The 20261-nt window shown below is 39.1% G+C and overlaps 1 protein-coding gene across 2 annotated transcripts; it reads right to left on the bottom strand.

The window, feature by feature from the left end:
• Nucleotides 1–904: 904 nt before the first annotated feature.
• Nucleotides 905–20243, bottom strand: si:ch211-151h10.2 (uncharacterized protein LOC567699 homolog). 2 transcript variants are annotated; one of them, XM_053623283.1, is made up of 9 exons: nucleotides 20141–20243; nucleotides 19417–19615; nucleotides 19191–19252; nucleotides 18393–18531; nucleotides 16456–16601; nucleotides 16077–16257; nucleotides 15860–15943; nucleotides 15625–15720; nucleotides 905–3440 (listed from the first exon to the last, which is right to left on the bottom strand). In XM_053623283.1, the coding sequence occupies exons 1-9, from the start codon at nucleotides 20182–20184 to the stop codon at nucleotides 3159–3161; spliced, it is 1233 nt and encodes a 410-aa protein (XP_053479258.1). In that variant the 5' UTR covers nucleotides 20185–20243; the 3' UTR covers nucleotides 905–3158. The 2 variants fall into 2 exon arrangements, with proteins under 2 accessions (XP_053479258.1, XP_053479260.1); XM_053623285.1 differs by having other exon boundaries at nucleotides 19417–19612; nucleotides 20141–20217.
• Between the last annotated feature and the right edge of the window lie 18 nt (nucleotides 20244–20261).

The following is a 20261-nucleotide window of genomic DNA, read 5'->3' as shown; positions in this document are numbered from 1 at the left end:
GATCTTTTGTTAAATTCACCAAAATACTCTGCTCTCATGGATATCAAACAATTGCAAACACAACACAGGTTTATTAAAAAAAAAAAAATCTTTGTTAAATATAGGTGTGCAACAATTATAGGCACCCCTATGAATTCATATGAGAAAAATATATTTGAAGTATATTCCTGTTAATATTAAAAAAAAAAAAAATAAAAAAAATAAAAAATTAGTACACCTGGGTGACTAGGAAAAGGAAATTGTTCAACCATGACTTCCTGTTTCACAGGGGTATAAATATGAGGTAACACATAGGTCAAATTCCCTTAGTCATTCATAACAATGGATAAGACCAAGGAATATAGCTGTGATGTTCGGCAAAAGGTTGTTGAGCATCACAAAATGAGAAGTGGCTATAAGAAAATAAAAGCATTTAAAATGCCCATTTCCACCATGAGGGCAATAATTAAGAAGTTCCAGTCAACTGGAAATGTTATGAATCAACCTGAAATTGGATGTGTGTCTATATTGTCTCAACGCACTGTGAAGAATATGGTTCAAGTGGCCAAAAATCTCCAAGCATCACAGCTGGAGAATTGCAGAAGTTACTTGCATCTTGGGGTCAGAACATCTCCAAAAATCTGAAGTCACCTACATCACCACAAGTTGTTTGGATGGGTTTCAAGAAAAATGCCTCTACTCTCATACAAAAACAAACTCTTCAGTTTGCCAGGCACTCAGTGGCAGAGCCAGAGGGTTTTATTTGCTACTGGCTGTTGCTGATGCTGGTTGACGCATCATATCACCTCTTGTTGAAAGAGGAGTTGTTGTTTTTTGACGTTCGCTGGCAGCGCATGCAGTTTTCAAATCAAGGATGAGATGAGGATGAGAGAATATGGTTGCAAAATACAGAAGAATAAAAAAAAATCATATTTTAACTAAGTTTTTAAGGTTTAGCATCAGGTTTGTTTGCTGAATAACTTTTATGAGGCACTGTGTGAGTTAATAAGGCTTCAATGGACTACCTATAACGTTAGGATGGTCACAATAAATAAAGGCGATACACGTGTGGCTCCGTTTAGTTCCTTTTATTAACACCATCAGTGCTCCCACAACTTCATCTCTGTATCTCTGCTGATTTACCACCGCACTGTCCCTATTAGCTACGCATATAACTAACAGTATATACAGTACTCTCTGTATTACCAAATATAACCATACATATCCCTGTGCTATCATTACACTACCAGTGAATCAGATTAGAGAGATCGGTTTGCAATTTAGCATAACAATTTTTACACTTACATCTGTGCTAGTAATACACGCATATACCGTGCACTGTGTATGTTACAATATACAAATTTTTAGCTCATGTATTTAAGTAGGCTACAGCTGTCAGTGTTCAGCAAGTTAACATTAAGCAACTTGAAATCAATTAGCTAGCTCAGTTACTTCAGTTCAGAGTAGGGCTAGCAATGATCAAACTGGTAACTTAAACTGTTAGTTGATTTTAACGTACAGTTATGAAAATGAGGATTTGTAATTAAGATAATGTTGGTAATTGGATGATTAGATGTAACCATAGACTGTCAACATTCCTTGTCTGCCTGATGCTTGCTATATCTAATTGCAGTGTGTATTTTGGGGGTAATTGTGAGCTTTTTTGTACATAAATTCAGCAGTTCATGTAACAGACAGATGCTACTACTGTATATCTTATCTCCTTGGTGCTTAAGCATTATTTTCTGAAAATATTTTGGATGTTCAACACTTATAGACACAAACAGAGTGACCCAATTCTTTCTACTATGTGAGTACTCTGTGTGTGAATGTGTGTGTTATTACTATCAATACCAGAAATTTTTGGTCCCCATGAGGAAACCAGCTTATAAATCTTACTAAACCTACATTCTACATTTTTGAAATGTAAAAATGCATTTTTGTGATGTTTAGGTGATGGATAGGTTTAGGGGATGGAAAATACAGTTTGTACAGTATACAAATAATTATGGAAATTCCCCATAAAACATGGAAACCCATTTTTGTGTGTGTGTGTGTGTGTGTGTGTGTGTGTGTGTGTGTGTGTGTATAGCCATATGGAAAAGTACTAGAGATTGACATAAATAGTTTTACCAATATTTTTCCCAATATTTAAGTATTTTTCCATAATCGGATATGGGTCTTGTAATATCGGATCCAATATCGGAGAATTGCACGCAGGACCGCCATAGCAGCATTATATCTGAGGAGAGATGAGTCAACAATGGTGTGCACAGGTAAAGTATACTTGCTTTGCTTTAATTAATTAACTTTATTTAATATAACAGCCATTAATGCACAAAGCACTTGTGTTACATAAATGCTTGATATGTAGTTTAAGCAGCTTCCACTAAGTTTTAGAGCATGGTTGTGGGAATTTGTGCTCATTCAGCCAGAAGAGTATCAGTGAGGCCAGGCACTGCTGTTGGCTGAGGAGGCCTGAGGTACAGTCAGCATTCCAGATTATCACAAAATTCTTCAGTGGGTTGAGGTCAGGGCTTTGTGCAAGCAGCTAGATTTCTTCCACACTAACCTTTTCAAACAATGCCATCATGGGCCTTGCTTTGTGCACAGGGACATTGTCATGCTGGAATATGTTTGGGCTAGGCCCCTTAGTTTGAGTGGTGGGAAAAGACATTGTACATAATTCTGTGCTTCCAATTTTGCCATAAAATTTTGAGGAAGAAAGACATATGGGTGTGATGGTCATGTGTCCACAAACTTTTGGCCATATAATGTACTTTTTTGGAAATTCCTAGAAAGACTAAGGAGAAAAATAATGTTTACTGTGAATCAATAAGTTGACAAGTAGTTTACTTTATCTGGTGTTAAATATTTATGCATTTTCTTATTTGAAACTGGTACAGCAAAAGTTACATTACAAACATGCAAATCTAGTGGCTGCATCAATTCAAACTGATGAGTCGTTATCATAGTGAATGAATGATAGAGGAGAACTGGACCGTTTGTCCTTTAATTAGGGTCAGTTTCATCGTTAGTGACCAGCAAGCATGGGCAGCACATATATGAACTGGGCCTCACATAACTCATAAATGAAGCATTGATTTACAGCCATTTAGAACATTTTCATAGTCATTTTACAATCATGTCTTTCATTAATTTATAAAGTGTTAAACAATTCACCTCCGTTGTCTCAGCCCACAAAGCAAGTTTATCACTGAGAATTTGGAGCTGGGTGTAAGTGTGGGTCTTGGGTCAGGGTCCAAGGGGGTATTTCCTGTGGCCAGAGAAGTTCTGTACACAGGAAGTGATGAGGGAGACGATAAAGAGCGCTGCACGTGTTCAACATCAGAAATTTTAATGCTATTCTTTTCGTGTGTCACACTTAGGTCTTGCAGATGCATCACAAAGGTCAGAGTCTGTTGCTCCAGGCATGTGAAATCCTTGAAGACTTTTTTAAACTGGCAATAAATAAATAAATTAATTAATTAAATAAAAAAAGGAAAGAAAGAAAGAAAATACAGAGCTTGAAATGTAATTCAATTATTTTGGCCTTACTGTTATAGTCTGGCAAAGTATGAATCAACCAAGTGGTTTTTAAAGTTTCATATAATTTTTTACATATTTAACATGCAACATTTAAACAATGCAACAATATACTAAAATCCACTTTAAGCAAAGATGTTGTTTTAAAATTTTCTGTCTGCAGCGATGTACTCCAACAAAATATAATTGGGGTTAGGGTTTCAGTAATCTGGACCTGTCAAATGCTTACCTGCAGATGATATAATTGCTGTTATAATTTTTTACCATTTGGCTCAGGATCTGGTCCTGCCCTGTTACAATGGACTATGGCTCAAGTACTACAAGGGCTTCCTGGCACCCATGGTTATTCTTAATACTGTCCTTAATGAATTAGACATGTTTAGTCAGAGTACAGCATGAAAGTGTGCATTTTCAACCAGACACTGGCATGGTTGGCCACTCCATTTATGCTGATGGGCTACACACGTCTGCAGAGAAGCCTAGAGCACTTGTTGAGTCACCAACACAGACCGTTGTGAGTTATGCACCCGCCATTCATAGCAAGCTTAACCATTTTTGACATTTCATTCCAAACCTTGTATCAGTTCTCACACACATATTCCTTGCTGTACAAGGGCTGTACAAGGGTAGGTCATGGACCTGGAATACAACCTACAAAGAGGCAAATAATTGTTGGTGTCAGAAAGAGTACTGATCCATTATACCCATAACTTACCCATTGGTTAAATGCCTGTGATGCTTCACTGCATGTTGTGGATGACATTATCTCACACATCTTGGCTAATAATGAAAAATGCCCATCATAAATGGGAACATAACTATACTCAAATCGTGTGTAAGGCTCTGGGTATAGCTTTTGAAGCAAATTCCACCATTATCAGTTTGGGAGGTAGTTGGTTCTAATTACTGTCCATCAGCCTTTGACTACTATCTTAAGCACCACAAAAGTGATCCACCAACAGTTGCAGCTAGGATGGAACAGTGTGAAATTTTATTTGCTGCTCATGAGTATAGGAAAGCAGTTTTGTATGCAAATGCTGATAGACTATCAGAACTACCATTTACACTGATACCCAAAAAGGTCACAGACACAGTGAATACGTTCTGTGTCAACCAGGTAGCCAATCTGCAAGTATAAGTAGCAAAGGAATGACCCACTTCCTAACTCCATAATGTCTACGGTCATGGACATGGTTTCTACAGGGGATTTTCAAATTGACAAGGATATCAGAAGAAGCGCTGTCACCCTTCATGGCTTGCTGCAATTAATTCAGTGGAGGCTGTCGTATTGCGGTGCCTCTTAACCTCTGCTCCTGTGTATTTGTAGAACTGCATGTGTGCCCCCCAGGAGTGGCACAGATGAATAGCTTAACATACATGCAAAGTGATGGCTCAGTCAGTAAGACTTTGGGCTACTAACTGGAAGGTTGTGAGTTCAGATATCAGCACCACCAAGCTGCCATTGTTGGGTCCTTGATCAAGAGCCTTAACCTTCAACTCGTTAGTTGTATCCTGTCCCAGTTGAAGCCAAATGAGCAAATGCACATGGTAATATCTGATAGCTGGGCATTGTTGGCCAGATCAAACTGCCAGTGGTTACAAATCACCCCATGTCTACCATCACTTCACCCATGATATGGCCAACTAGACCATAGAAAAAAATACACATCAATTTAACATTAATAGATGCTCACATCAAGTGGTGAGAAGTATACTGCATGGTCAAAACAATTACCAGAAGAAAACACCAAAGTCTTGAGGGGTCTCTTCAGTTGCCATGAGGTTCACCAAATCCTTGTTGGTCACAATGGTCCTTAGTTTTGCTCTGAGAAGTTTGCGATGCTCAAGTTGAATGTTTTGAAGCATATCGGTTCTGCACCATCCCATCCCTCAACTAACAGGATGGCAGCACACTTTGTGCAGATGTTAATAAATCTTAAAAGCAGTCAAAGAATATTGGAACAGCAAGGCCAAATATTTGTTTTTGCTATACACTGAAGACATTTGGATTTGAGATCAAAAGATGAATATGATATGATGGATCAGAATTTCAGCATTGATTTCCTGAAATTTACATCTACATGTGTTAAACAACGTAGAACATGGCATGTTTGGTGGCAGACCACCCAATTTTTATGCGAGTATAGGTGTAGGTGCAGATAGCCTTTAATTTACTTTAAGTAAATAACACTTTATATTTGGTTGCATATCCCTTGCTTGCAATAACTGCATTAAACCGTTGACCCACTGGCATTACCAAACTGTTGCATTCTTCTTTTGTGATTCTTTTTCAGGCTTGTACCGAAGCTTCTTTCAGTTGTTGTTTGTCTTCTGCCTTCAGTCTCCTCTTCAAGAGGTGACCTTCATGCTCAACTGGGTTAAGGTCTGGTGATTGACTTGGTCAGTCTAAAACCTTCCACTTTTATCCCCTGATGAAATCCTCTGATGTGTTAGGATTGTGTTTTGGGTCATTGTCTTGCTACATGATGAACTTCCTCACATTTAGATTTATTGTACTTCTCAGTAAATTAGCCAACAGAATGTTTCTGTAGACTTCTGAATTCATTCTGCTGCTAGCATCATTAGTTACATCATCAATAAAGATTAGTGAGCCCATTACAGAAGCAGCCATGCAAGCTCAATCCATGACACTAAATACACTGTGCTTGATAGGTGCGCTTGAATGCTTGGATCATGAGCCAATCCTATCTTTCTCCACATTTTGACCTTCCCAGCTCTTTGGTAACTCTAGGTTGGATTATTGTAATGCCTTATAGTCTGCCTGTTCCAGTAGGTGAATAGACAAGCTGCAGTTAGTCCTGAATGCAGCTGCAAGTGTCCTTACTAGAACCAGAAGATATGACTACATCACCCCTGTCTTATCCACATTGCATGGGCTCCCAGTAAAATTTCACATTGATTATAAAATACTACTATTGACCTATAAAGCACTAAATGGGCCACAGTACGTGAGCGAAATATTTGTCTTTTATGATCTGCCATGCCTACTTCTATCAAAAGGTACAGGCTATTTGTTGGTACCTCAAATAGTGAAGGCTTCAACAGGGGTTAGATCTTTCTCTTACAAAGCCCCACAGTTATGGAACAGCCTTTCAGTTAGTGTTCGGGACTCAGACATAGTCTTAGTGTTTAGGTCCAGGCTGAAAACATTTGTTTAGTCAAGCCTTTTGTGAATAGTTTTTTTCTTAGATAAAGGAGCAGATTGGGAGGGCTCACTGGCATAGAGTACTGTGGTGATCTGGGATGTTTGGATGCTGTCACCCCCCTCTCTCATGAGTGGCTGGCTGCCTTATGTCCCAGGCATCCTCATGTCTGTGTTCCTTCTGGTTCTCCCTTTTAATTATGCTGTCATAGTTAGTCTTGCCAGAGTCCCTGCTTTCACTCTGCATGCAAAATACATTGTCCTTAATGATTTCGGGACCATAAACACACACAATTCTTTCTCTCTCCCATTCTCTCTCTCTCTCGCTCCCATTCTCTCTCTGTCTCTGTGTGTGTCCAGCTACACATGCTACTCCTATACCAGTGAACCTGACCCCTTCTGATCTCCAGACCTTCTAAATCCATGCTGAGGCTCCACTTCTGGTTGGAGTTCTCATCATTTGGAAGTCACTCGCTGCTGCTGAGGATGGCCCCACATAGTGCAGCCTAAAGATCATTGAGACTACTGAGGATGATACCACTTTAAAACCATGAAGATGGCTTTGGACCTCACTTCATATGGTCATATGAAGGTCATATGGACCTTCAGTGATGCTATGATGGTTTAGGACTACAATTGCCATGATAGGTCTAGGTCCTTGCCACAATCACCTCTGGCTTGTTCATTAGGGATAAATTCATACATTTAAAATCTATATCCTGAATTTATATATTTTTGTAAAGCTGCTTTGGGACAATGTCCATTGTTAAAATTGCAGTACAAATAAAACTGAATTGAATTGAATTTGGTAGAGGTTAATCTTGGTTCCAGAACTTTTGGAGCTCATCTCTGTATTTCTTTGTCAATTCCAATCTGGTCTTCCAATACTTACTGCTGATGAGTGGTTTGCATCTTGTGGTATGGCCTCTATATTTGTGCTCTTAAAGTCTTCTTCAAATGGTGGATTGTGATATCTTCACCTCTGCCCTGTGGAGGTTGTTGGTTAAACTCAGTGTTTGTTTCATCAACTGCTGTTGTTTACCTTGGCTGATCTGTTCCATGTCCGCTGTTGTTGTTGTTAGTACAGCAGTGGTTTCTTTCTTTTTCAGGAAATTCCAAATTATTCTATTAGCTATGCCCAATGCTTGTACAATGGCTCTGATCAATTTTTAGCTTCTAAATGGTTTGCTTTTCTCCCATAGGAAGCTCTCTGGTCTTTGTGCTGGATTATCATTTTTAACAACAAATGCAGACTTTACAGGTGAAAACCAGGGCTCAAACCAAGAGAAGACATTTAGATCTTAACAGGGCACACCTGGGCAACAAGAAACATCAGTCAGTCTCATGTTCCAATATTTTCTATCACTTCAAACAGAGTCTGCCATGTTTCCAGTTGTTTAACACATCTACAGTTGCAATCAAAATTATTCATAGCTTGTTGCAGTTCCTATTTTTACAGTTCCTAATAGCTGCAATAATACATCTATAGAAGCTAAGTGGGGCAGTGAGTGCATGATTGCACAACATCTAGAAAAGTGAGTAAATCAATGGAACATTTGCTTATATCTGTCAAATAGTGACATTTTTAAAATCATTGGTCACTCAAAATAGGTAATTTGTATTTCAACAGATTTTGAAATGTATGGAGTTGTGAATGAATACTTCATGGAGATTAATATTTGTTGAATGGCTGGTGGGGCTCACCTGCCCCTATGGATGAGCAGCCACTGCACACAGGCCCAATACTGCCCCGCAAGTTCTAGACACCCAAAAAGAAACTCAAAAATATTCTGACATCCTCTAAAGTTCTCACATTACTCCAAGCCCAGTGAACACTGCAACCCCTCAAGAGCACCAAATGCAGCATCAGCCAAACCAGTATGGCAGCATATGAAGTTGCAATTATCAGATGAAATCTATCCAATATGACGGATCACTAAACAACCTGACTATTATTAACCGACTTAAAAAGAAAGACTTATATAAAGTTATCATCATGTTATTAAGTAGGGTGTCATGAACAGAAAGGACTGCTATGCCAAATGTAAAAACACTGAATACTTTTTTCGAACATTTGAGGCCATTCTGATACATTTAGATAGTGACTCGTGTAAATTAGTTTTAGGTTTCAGTGTAAATATTACAATTAAGTGTTAAATATGTAAATATAAACATATAACTGTACATTAAAGATATAAATCTTAAATGTACAGTCGTGTTTAAAATTTACTTTTTAAAATGGACTGACATTGATGCGCCTACTTCTTCCTGTTGCTGTCATTCTGTCCTTTCTTCACTTTTTTTCTCACTTCATAAACAGATTTTTAGCTTCTGCTTCTCTCCCTCTACCACTTAAAACTGCGGCAGTGACCCCAGTTCTTAAAAAACCTAACTTGGACCCTACTGTTCTTTCTAATTTTCTCATTTATAAAATTCTGGAAAGTACTGTTGTCTCCCAGCTCCAACCTTTCCTTGCTCAAAATAATCTCTTTGACCCCTTTCAATCGAGCTTTTGTCCTCTTCATAGTACTTAAAACTACCCTCATAAGGTTTGTCAATGACCTATTACACTCTAGCGACTCCGGTTCTCTTCCTATTCTCCTATTATTTGATCTTAGTTCCCCTTTTGATACTGTCCGTCATGACATACTTCTCACCCGCTTCTCGGATATTGGTGTCACAGGCGCTGCTTTTTCCTGGCTTACTTCTAATCTCACGGATAGACAGTTTTACATTTCTATGCAGGATTATAAGTTGCCTACTGTATCTTTGAAATTAGGTGTCCCTCAGGGATCGGTTCTTTCACCGCTATTATTCATTTTATATATATATATATATATATATATATATATATATATATATATATATATATATATATATATATATATACACATACACACACATACATACATACATACATACATACATACATATACACACTGCCTTTTTATTCAACTTATTCGCCACCATGGTTTCAGATACCACCGTTATGCTGACGACATTCAAATCTATACAGCTTGTAGATCTGTTCCACTCTCCAAACCGGTCCACTATCAGCATGTGTAAATGAAATAAAAGGATATTATTAGAACACCAACACTTACTAAAAATATCCTTTATGACCTTACTTGTGACATTGATAGCACGCTCATTAAACCATCTAGTACTGTAAAAAAAAATTAGGCATTATCTTTCATCCCGCCATCATCTTTGAAGTTCATATAAACTCCATTTCTAAAATTGGATTCTTTTACCTTCGTAGCATTGCTCGTCTCCGTCCCTTCATTAGCATCAAAGACACTGAAACACTGGTTCATGCATTTATATCCTCATGTCTTGATTATTGCAATGTTCTCTTCATTGGTTTACCTGCTAATTCTATTGTTAGGTTGCAATATATTCAAAGCTCTGCCGCTAGACTTCTTACACATACCAAGCACTCAGCTCACATTACTCCAATCCTGTCTGAAGTGCATTGGCAACTGGTTTCATTTCGCATTAAATATAAAATAATCCCGCTCACATTTAAATCACTTCACGGTCTGGCACCTTTCTACCTTTGTGAACTGCTACTCCCCTATAACCCGACCCGCTTTCCCAGGTCCTCTGGACTCAGACTCCTCTCTGTCCCTAGATCTCATTTCTCTACTATGGGTGGCATAGTATTGTAGCACCCAAAATCTGGAATTCACTCCCTCTGACTCATCACAGCATCACATTCCATCTCAGAGTTCAAATCCCAACTTAAAACATATCTGTTTTCAATGTTATGTGTCGCAATCTGTTGCTATGCATTTTCTCTCTATGACTGTACTATGTGTACTGTGTTTTTCACTCTCTGTGGTTGATTGTTCATGTTGATTTTTCACATATTGTGTTAGTCCATGATTGTTCATTGTTTAGGTATCATTGTATTGCTATTGTAAAGCGTTCTTGAGCTCTGGAAAGGTACTATATAAATTAAACATATTGTATTATTATTCCAGAGTGTTCTTGACTTGGCTAGATGTTTTTCTTCATCAGGGCAAGATTTCTCCAATCCACTTTAGTTGTCTTCCATGGTCTTCCAGGCCTTTTGGTGTTGCTGAGCTCACCAGTGCATTCCGTCTTTTTAAGAATTTACCAAATTGTTGATTTGGCCGCTTCTAAAGATTCTGCTGTCTCTCCTATATGTGTTTTGTTTTTTCAGCCTAATGATGGCACCTCTTTGGACAGCACATTGAGAGTTCCCATGAACAGATACCAAATGCAAATTCAGCACATCAGTCAGACCTTATATCTACAAACTATAAACTTTTTTTTTATATATATGCATTTACGTACGTTTGATAATTTAATCAGATGTACATGACCTTCGCCAGATTTGAGCACTGAAGTGTTTTCAATTGCTAATTTCACCAGAAATAGTTAGAAACTGACTGGCATAAAACCAAGCCAATTACAAGACATCTGGTAGGGGGGCACCTGGGGTGGCCAACAGGATTTCACTGGGGGCCAGTGCCCTAGGATAGAGACATGCACTTTATTGATCCGCAAGATGAAATTTGGGAAAAATAAAATGAAACTCCACCCAGTCATCCAAGCACCGACTCAGACCCATGATTTTGGAAAATGAAAGAAGAAACCACCTGTTACCTCCCGCAGCACTCGCTGATTAAAATATAAATGGACACACTCATCCATGAAGTACAGCATACATGCCTAATCATGTATTTCAACATAATGTGAAAAATAAGTTGTGATCTTGAGAAAACAACGTCTGCCATTTTAAGTTCACAAGAAAAAAAAAAAACGTATAGACATTTCTGGACTTCCGTAAAGATCAGAAATGATTCTGTACATTGTAGATAGGTCTACACTGTCTGCATTCAGATTTTCCCTTTGCTATAGCATATGTTTGTAGAAACTGGTTTGATTTAATTCCACTTATTTGCTGTGAAACAAGGTCTTGGAGGCTCCGAGTTCGATAGCTATCCCCTCCCATGAGTGGATGACCTCGTGGAGCGACCAGGGAGGGCCTGGTTCATATCTACGCTGGACCTAACAAAAGGCTACTGGCAAGTGGTGCTGGCACCAGACGAGAGACTGAAGACTACCTTCAGCATGGCCACCGGTCACTGTCAGTACCGGGTTCTCCCCTTCGGGCTACATGGGGCGCTTGCAACGTTCCAGTGGCTGATGGACATTGTCCTGAGTCCCCATCGTATGTTCTCGGCCGCCTACCTGGACGATGTGGTCATCCACTCCTCCACTTGGTCGGACCACCTATTCCACCTGGGGGAGGTTCTGAAGGAACTCCGGAAGGCCAGGCTGACAGCCAACTCCAAGAAATGCCACCTAGGGCTGACCGAGGCATAGTACCTGGGCTACCGTATTGGCCGGGGTATGCTGAAGCCACAGGCGAAGAAAGTCGAGGCAGTGAAGGACTGCCCACGTCAAAGAAACAGGTACGTGCCTTCTTGGGGTTGGCAGGGTATTACTGCAGGTTTGTGCCTAACTTCACCTCTGTAGCTTCCCCCTTCTCAGAGCTTACGAAGAAGGGCCAGCCGGACCGGGTGAAATGGTCCGCGGACACGGAGCAATCGTTCAAAGCCCTAAAGGAGGCTCTCACCAGTGCCCCAGTGCTGCAGAAACTGGACTTCACCATCCCCTTCTCCGTGCACACCGATGCATATGAGACCGGGCTGGGCGCTGTCCTCTCGCAGACGTTCCACGGGGAAGAACACCCGGTCCTTTACATCAGCAGGAAGCTGTCACCCGCTCAGAGGAGATATGCTGCCGTGGAAAGAGAGGCACTAGCGATAAAATGGGCCATCGAGGAGCCCCGTTACTACCTGGCCGGTCGGCACTTCACGCTCGTGGTGGACCATGCTCCCTTGCAGTGGATGGCCAAAGCCAAGGACACCAATGCCAGGGTAACGCAATGGTTCCTTGCATTACAAGATTTCTCTTTCAAGGTCCAGCACCGTGCGGAAGCCCAACACTGGAATGCAGACGGCCTCTCATGATGGGATGCACTGTGGGCCCGACATACAGCAGCAGTAGGCTCGGAGCTCGGGGGGGGGTACTGTATATTTAATAATGTATATTTCACATTTCTATTTACATGTATTGTGGTGACAGACCGGCAGTTGTCGCACAAAAAGGAAAGAGCGCTCCTCCCACGACTGCCACTGGGGTGCTGAAGAGACAGCTCCACTTCAGCACCCCCAATGTTTTGGACAACCGGCGAGTGGGAAGTGGCGGGGCGGAGCCGCCGAAATACACACGGCTGGCAGCCGATAAGCAGCGCATCCGCTCTCCACCATCCAGCAGACAAAGGGAGAGTATAAAACAGTGATCCTCTGCTAGCAAGGGGAGAGAGGACTCTCCCGATGCGCTGACTAACGTGTGTTATGTTTTTTGCAGAGAAGCTCGAACACGACCGAAGTCTCCGCCCCTTGGCTGTATATACGCGACGAGGCTGAAGGACCGAACCCGATTCCAGGCACTCGGAAAACCTCCAGTGCAGCACTTACCACCCACGGACGACCCCAGCACACGAGTACGTTCCCCCTAGGGACCACTCCTGCACGTACACACTTTCACAAGCAGTAAATAAATTCACTTCGTTTACCACTTAAACAGCCTCGTGTCTGTCTGTGCTCTGCCCACTGCTGGCTAAACTCGCTACAGTATATTTACCATTTATATTTAACATTTAATTTATGTTAATATTTACACTGAAACTTAAAACTATTACAGTGCACTCCACTAATATTTGCACCCTTGGTAAATATAAGGTTGTTAAAAAAATTCACAAAAATTCTCTGCTCTCATTGATATCAAACAAAACACAACACAGGTTTATTTAAAAAAAAAAAAAAAAACTTTTTTGAAATATAGGTGTGCAACAATCATTGGCATCCCTATGAATTCATATAAGTATATTCCCATTGATATTTTACATTTTTAGTACACCTGGGTGACTAGGAACAGGAAATTGTTCAGACATGACTTCCTGTTTCACACGTGTATAAATATGAGGTAACACATAGGCCAACTTCCCTTAGTCATTCATAACAATGGGTAAGACCAAGGAATATAACTGTGATGTGAAGAAAAAGGTTGTTGAGTTTCACACAATGGGAAGTGGCTACAAGAAAATAGCAAAAGCATTGAAAAAGCCCATTTCAACCATCAGGGCGATAAATAAGACGTTCCAGTCAACTGGAAATGTTATGAATCAACCTGGAAAATGTATGTCTATATTGTCTCAATGCACTGTGAAGAGGATTGTTGAGTGACCAAAAAATATCCAAGGATCACAGCTGGAGAATTGCAGAAGTTACTTGCATCGTGAGGTCAGAAAGTCTCCAAAACTACAATCCGAAGTCACGTACATCACCACAAGTGGTTTGGAAAAGTTTTTTATTTTTATTTTTTTTAAGCCTCTACTCTCATACAAAAACAAACTCAAGCATCTTCAGTTTGCCAGACACTACTGGAACTTCAAATGGGATCGGGTTCTATGGTCAGATGAAAGCAAAATAGAGCTTTATGGCAATAAACACCAGAGGTGGATTTGGCACACACAGAGAGGTAGCCATATGGAAAAGTACCTCATGCCCACGGTTAAATTAAGCGGTGGCTCTTTAATGTTTTGGAACTGTTTTTCTGCCAGAGGACCTGGACATTTTGTTAGAATACATGGCATCATGGAGTCTATCAAATATCAACAGATATTAAATGAAAACCTGACTGCCTCTGCCAGAAAGCTTAAATGGGCCATGGGTGGATCTTCCAGTAGGATAATCACCCAAAAAATATGTCAATATCAACACAAAAATGGTTTACTGACCACAAAATCAAGGTCCTATGAGGTGAACTGAAGAGGAGAGTCCACCAGCATGGACCTCAAAATTTAAAGGATCTGGAGAGATTCTGTATAGAGGAATGGTCTCCGATACCTTGCAATGTATTCAATGTATTCAGGCATTATAGGAGAAGACTCAGAGCTTTTATCTTGGCAAAGGGAGGTAGCACAATGTATTGACTAAAAGGGTGTCAATATTTGTTGCACACCTTTAACAATTTTTTTTTTATAAAACTGTGTTGTGCTTGAAATTGTTTGATATCCATGAGAGAATAGTATTTTTGAGAATTTTTTTTTAAGATCAAAAGGTTAAACAATAAAGAAAAATTTTCACATCCTTCTTTGCTCATATTTATATTACATATTATATTACATAAAAGAGTATTACACTTTTTACATTTGGTGCACCATAAATTGTGAGCTGCAAATTTATCGTAACTGTTTTCTTTGTCAGCAAAAGAGAGTTTATACCGATTATTATGTATACAATTAACAATGTTAAGAGTCTTCTGTTGATGTAACTGTAACTGTGCCTGTAAGCTAGGTGGCACAATATTTTTATTTTCTTTATTACAGTCAATTAAGTAAAAGAAGTGAAAATAATGGAAGCTTGGGGTAGAACTGCATTATTGTTTAGTTCACAGTTCATTCATGAATAAGCTTAGTGTACTGACATAAATATAACAATTCCTCTACATGTACCCAATTTTAATTATTTGCAAACACATCTGAGCCATTTAATCAAGCTTTCCTGAACATCTGAATGTAAATATTAGATTTATATGATTAACATTGCAATTAAACTAGCAATTTTTATCTAAAATGATTTATAAATCCGTTGCACCCCTTTTGTTATATTAATCAACATATCAGTCTTATACTGATATTTTCTAATTTTTTTAAACATATATTTACATTTCTTGTAGGAGGGTGTAGTCTGTTTGTGCATTTTTATTTTCATGTCATTCATGAAAACCAAATTGATCCTTAGAGACCTGAAGACAATATTTATAATTTATAGTCCAAACTAATATGGCATATACCTTAAATTGGTAAATATCAGATTTAGGTGGTAGTGTACCTGGTGGGTGTTACACTGCAGAAGGTCTTTGGTCCAAGTAGACTCCAGCGTTAGGCCAATAGTCTGAGCCAGATCCTGCTGCCTATTTTCCAGTTCCTGTTGAAAAGGTATCAGAAATCATTCTCTCTTCAGGAGATAACAGATGGATAATAGTTTGTTTGAGTGTGCAATGAAGAAAGGGAGTGTATAAGAGTGTAAGCACATGTAGATGTGAGGGCATGGATGTATTTTTCACCTCAAGAAGATGTGTACTTGTGCTCAGGTGCACCTGACACTCATGAATCCTACACTGAAACAGACCCAGTTTTGTGTACAAGCCCTGAAACACAGATATACTAATAAAGAAATTTAACAAACCCCCTGAGCAGCATCACTTTATCAGGTGTTGATTCATTGATGAGTAATTCATTAAGTAATTAATGTATTAATACCACATTCATTTATAATCCAACCTCAGTTTCAGTGAGGACAGTGTGAGGATCCTCATAGCCCTGACACTTTTCTGGCTGCAGGGTCACTTTGTTGTGCAGATCCTCTAGCAGCTCCCAGTACCCCTGCAACTCCTGCTGAACATTAGCTATGCATACCCCATACTGATCCTGGGTCTGAAGGAGAAAGTGCAGGGCACTCACCCTGAGAATGGGAAGGAGGATAAGAGAGTGTAATAAGGTTTGTACTTTTATGTATGCTCATACATTGCTATTTGCCAGCTAGCTAAATAACTAAAGGAAGCTATACAATTTGTACCGTCATCCTAAGCCTACTCCTAAACGTCTAAAGGCTAATAGGAAAAAAAAGAATGCAAAAGCATTTTGGTGGCATAAGCTTCACCTCTCTTGCAGGTAAGTGCAAATATGTTTCACCCTGTCTTCTACTCTAGTCTTGATCACTTTGTCCTCCTTATTGTTGGCCGGCAGCAGTCGGTCCTCGATAAGGAAACTATTGTTTACTGCTACTATTATTAATTGATACACTGCCTGTAGAAAAGAGAGGCAAACAAATAAATAAGGGGTTATTAGAGCACACCTGAAAAAAGTACTTTGTAATGTCATACAGGTGAGCTTCAGGTTCAAAGTCAGATGTGGCAAGTGAAGGTGGTGATTGGGTGAATGAGTTATCTATTTGGGTGCCATGTTTGAGTGCCTGGCCATGTTAACCCGTAAATACATGGATGTAAAACTGCCAAAACATTTTGTTAAGAACAACAACACAATAGAATTTTATATAATATATACACTGTATGTTTGCTATATTTTAATATTTAGTTTGTTACTTAAGGCATATACATTGTGCTACAAATGTGCTACAGATTGTGTCCATTATTACTTATAGACAGATACAGTATATGGCCAAAGGTTTGTGGAAACCTGACAATCACACCCATATGTGGGTTTTCACCAAAATGATGCCACAGAGTTGGAAGCTCACAATTGTGTACAGTAGAATGCATGTGTATGCTGTAGCATTACAATTTTCCTTCACTGGAACTAAGGGGCTTAGCCCAAACCTGTTCCAGCATGACAATGCCCCTGTGTACAAAGCAAGGTTTATGAAAACATGGTTTGCTAAGCTTGAAGTGTAATAATTCAAATAGCCTGCTGATTGGACCCCAGGTATTCTTGCCTGACATCAGTACCTGACCTCAGACCACAGCAAACACATTAAGCTGAAAATGTTATGGTTAAGGTTGTTAAGGTGCTTGAAAAGCATCATGGCTGGTATTTTAAACAAATTAAAATAATTGTTAAGGTTAATCTTCTTAAAGTCTTCGTTGACAATTCCAATCTTAAATTCTGTTAAAATTCTAATTGCCTCTTTTGAATGACCAATGATTTAGCTAAATTTAGCTGAATCTGCTTATATCTATTTCACAGATATAAGATGATGTTCTATTGATATATTTGACTTTCTAGATGTTGTGCAATTGACTTAGCTTCCATAGAGTTATTATTGCACCTAGTGGTCAAAAATGGAAATGGCAACAACTGCCAACAGAGTCCAATTTAGTCGACCATGCTTAGGGGAACAGCAAAGGACAGAACAGTTATTGACAAGGTTGTCACTGTGGGCTAACAAATACTCAGTGGTCATCAAGGGTTCTGTAGCAAATCATCAAAAAAAAAAAAATAAATAAATAAAATAAAAAAATTAAAAAAAAGGCAACGTGTAAATGCAGATAGTGTACATAGGATGTACAGAACCACTTGTATTATAAGATAATTTGTATTGCAAAGATGTTGGATAGGGAAAGAGGGGATAATGTCCATTAGAAATACATGTTACATATTAGAAATACATGTGAAACACTTGTTTACTATGCAAAGGCTGGAAAAATAGAAAAAACATTTTCCAATGGCCAGATCTTTGGGCTAGTTTCTGGTATTTTGTGTGGTTTTTGAGATGCAGTTGATCTGGAAATTTTTGCTGAAACCCTGTTTCAACTGTCAACCTGGTTAAGGGTATTATGTTTAACACAGTTGAACAATGGTACATCTAAAACTGCTCAAAACAAGCTGCTAGGCTGCATTTTGTTGAATCTCAACTGCCTATTACATGGTTAATCTAAGAAAATCACTGGAGGGTAGCCTTTGTCTTAAGTCAAGTGTGTTAGTTTCTCTGCCTAATTTTGTTTAAGGCTATGTCGTGATTAATCTCATCCTGCCACACCAAAATCTATGGTCATTAGCTGCTGCTGGAAATACAGGTTGTTATGATAGCAACAGCATTACTCCATTTCAGGAAATATATCACTTTAGTATTCAACTGACCTCCAGCTTGTTGAGGAGGCCTTGTATCTGGGAAACCCTTGGATCTGACAGTGGTTCCTGGAGAAGAGAGACTACCAAGCCATCCAGTAGAACCCTCACCATAGATAGCAGATGAACTGCATCTTGCTTACTGATGAGACTGTAAAAATGAAGAACATAAAAATATAATATGGACCAAAAGGATGTTTGGGAGTGAAGACCATACCTTCAAACAGCAGTGGTATGAGGGGGGCTGTGGAACTGTAATAGGGGAGGGTACTCTGAGAATTCTGATTACTACTTTTTTTTTTCTAGAAAGCTGGCTCACCTCTGAAGAAACAGGTATAGGAGGAAATTATTACTAAACATAAAAGAACTGCTGGATGGGCAGGAACTTCTGAAAAGCCAATATTCTAACAATAAAGGCTGCTATAAAGATCAACATACTGTAGCTGTAATTCTAAATTGTATATCTTATTTATTATATGTTAAATATTAAATAAATGTAATAAATAACACTTGTTTTTCGACAGTTTGTGAGTTGGTGTCTTTTCTGTGGAATTGGAATGAAAATATTAAATGCAATTTTCTCCATTTTCGTTTTTTTGGGGTAACCAGATTTTAAAATCCTAGAACTTTACTTCTGATTTGAGATACCAACTTCAGGTCAGGAAAGTTTTCAGTAGTATAAAATGTGATATGTGATCCAAATGTGATAATGTGAAGGGCTTTCCCTGGTTACCACACAAACAGGAGTGGCTTAATTAGAGTAGCAATAATAAAAATAAATCAGGTGTTCTTGTACTGTATGTTTCTTACCACACCTGATGAGGTTGGCCAGTCCTTTTCTCAACAATCTCACTTGTCTCTGAGACCTTCTTCTGTAAAAATAAGGTTAGGCTACTGTTAATGTCAAATAATTGTTTGTACCATTGTACGGACTTGCTTGAAAAAATAAAAGTAGTTTAACATTTAAAAAAAGTAGTACTATAACATCATTTTGAGACAATATTTATGTATGCACTGTATGTACACATTAACTTACCTGCTTATATTGCTTTCTGTATTGGTAAAGGAACTTCACTAAAGAAACACAGAAGATAATGCCTGTCCACAGCATCCCAGCCAGCAGCAGCCAGCCTCCAACCTCAACAAGGTGCATCTTTTCCTGAATCACAAGCCACAATGCTGCTGCTGGAGCCAGATATCGAATCCAACTGGGACATTGCTCCCACTGCAGACTGCTGGGAAATAATTTTGATGTTAAAGATACTCTTCTTATGAATATATTAACTGTTCTACTGAGGGACAGTGTGGTGGCACAAAGGGTAGCCACCTCCCAGCTTCAGGGTCTCTGGATCAATCCTAAGTTTCCAGAATCTCACATCTTCGTCTTTGTGATCCTGTGGGTTTCCTCCTAACTCCAAAAACCTGCTATAAATGAATTGGCAACTATAAATTGCCCCTAGCTGTTAATGAATGTTTGAACGTATGTGTGTGTAATACTCTGATGAACTGGCATCTCATCCAAGGTGTATTCCAGCCTCATGCCCAGTGTTTCCTAGATGGGCTCCACTGTGATCAGGATAAAGCAGCTAATGAAGATGAAAGTACTGTGCTACTTTAAACTGTGAAGATGACAGATGTTACACATTCAGTAGTCATAAATGTCAAAGTCTATCACAGACGCACAGGAGTGATAGTGCTTACACTATTACATACAATCAATTCCATAAACACATACATGTTTCACTGCTTTACATACTTACATCTTCCAGTACCTTTTCTGCTCATTAACCATACCAGCCTCCATCTCACCATCATCTTCCCCTCTCTTCTTTACTTCTCTTTCCCCCTTTCTGTACCCATTCAGGTCCCTCACATCCACCG

The sequence above is a fragment of the Ictalurus furcatus genome, chromosome 4 (genome assembly GCF_023375685.1).
Source record: "Ictalurus furcatus strain D&B chromosome 4, Billie_1.0, whole genome shotgun sequence".
NCBI classification, from domain to species: Eukaryota; Metazoa; Chordata; class Actinopteri; order Siluriformes; family Ictaluridae; genus Ictalurus; species Ictalurus furcatus.
The sequence above is the reverse complement of the archived record's forward strand: the minus strand, read 5'-3'. Positions and strand labels throughout refer to the sequence as shown.

Excerpts from the sequence above, each read along its gene's own strand:
- si:ch211-151h10.2 (XM_053623283.1), bottom strand. The coding sequence starts at position 20,184 with ATGGAGGCTGGTATGGTTAATGAGCAGAAAAGGTACTGGAAGAT. Across the intron at positions 18,532-19,190 it reads GGCCAACCTCATCAGGTGTG|TCTCATCAGTAAGCAAGATG; the intron begins GTAAGAAACATA and ends TCATTTTTACAG. Across the intron at positions 3,441-15,624 it reads TGCAGTGTAACACCCACCAG|TTTAAAAAAGTCTTCAAGGA; the intron begins GTACACTACCAC and ends ATTTATTGCCAG.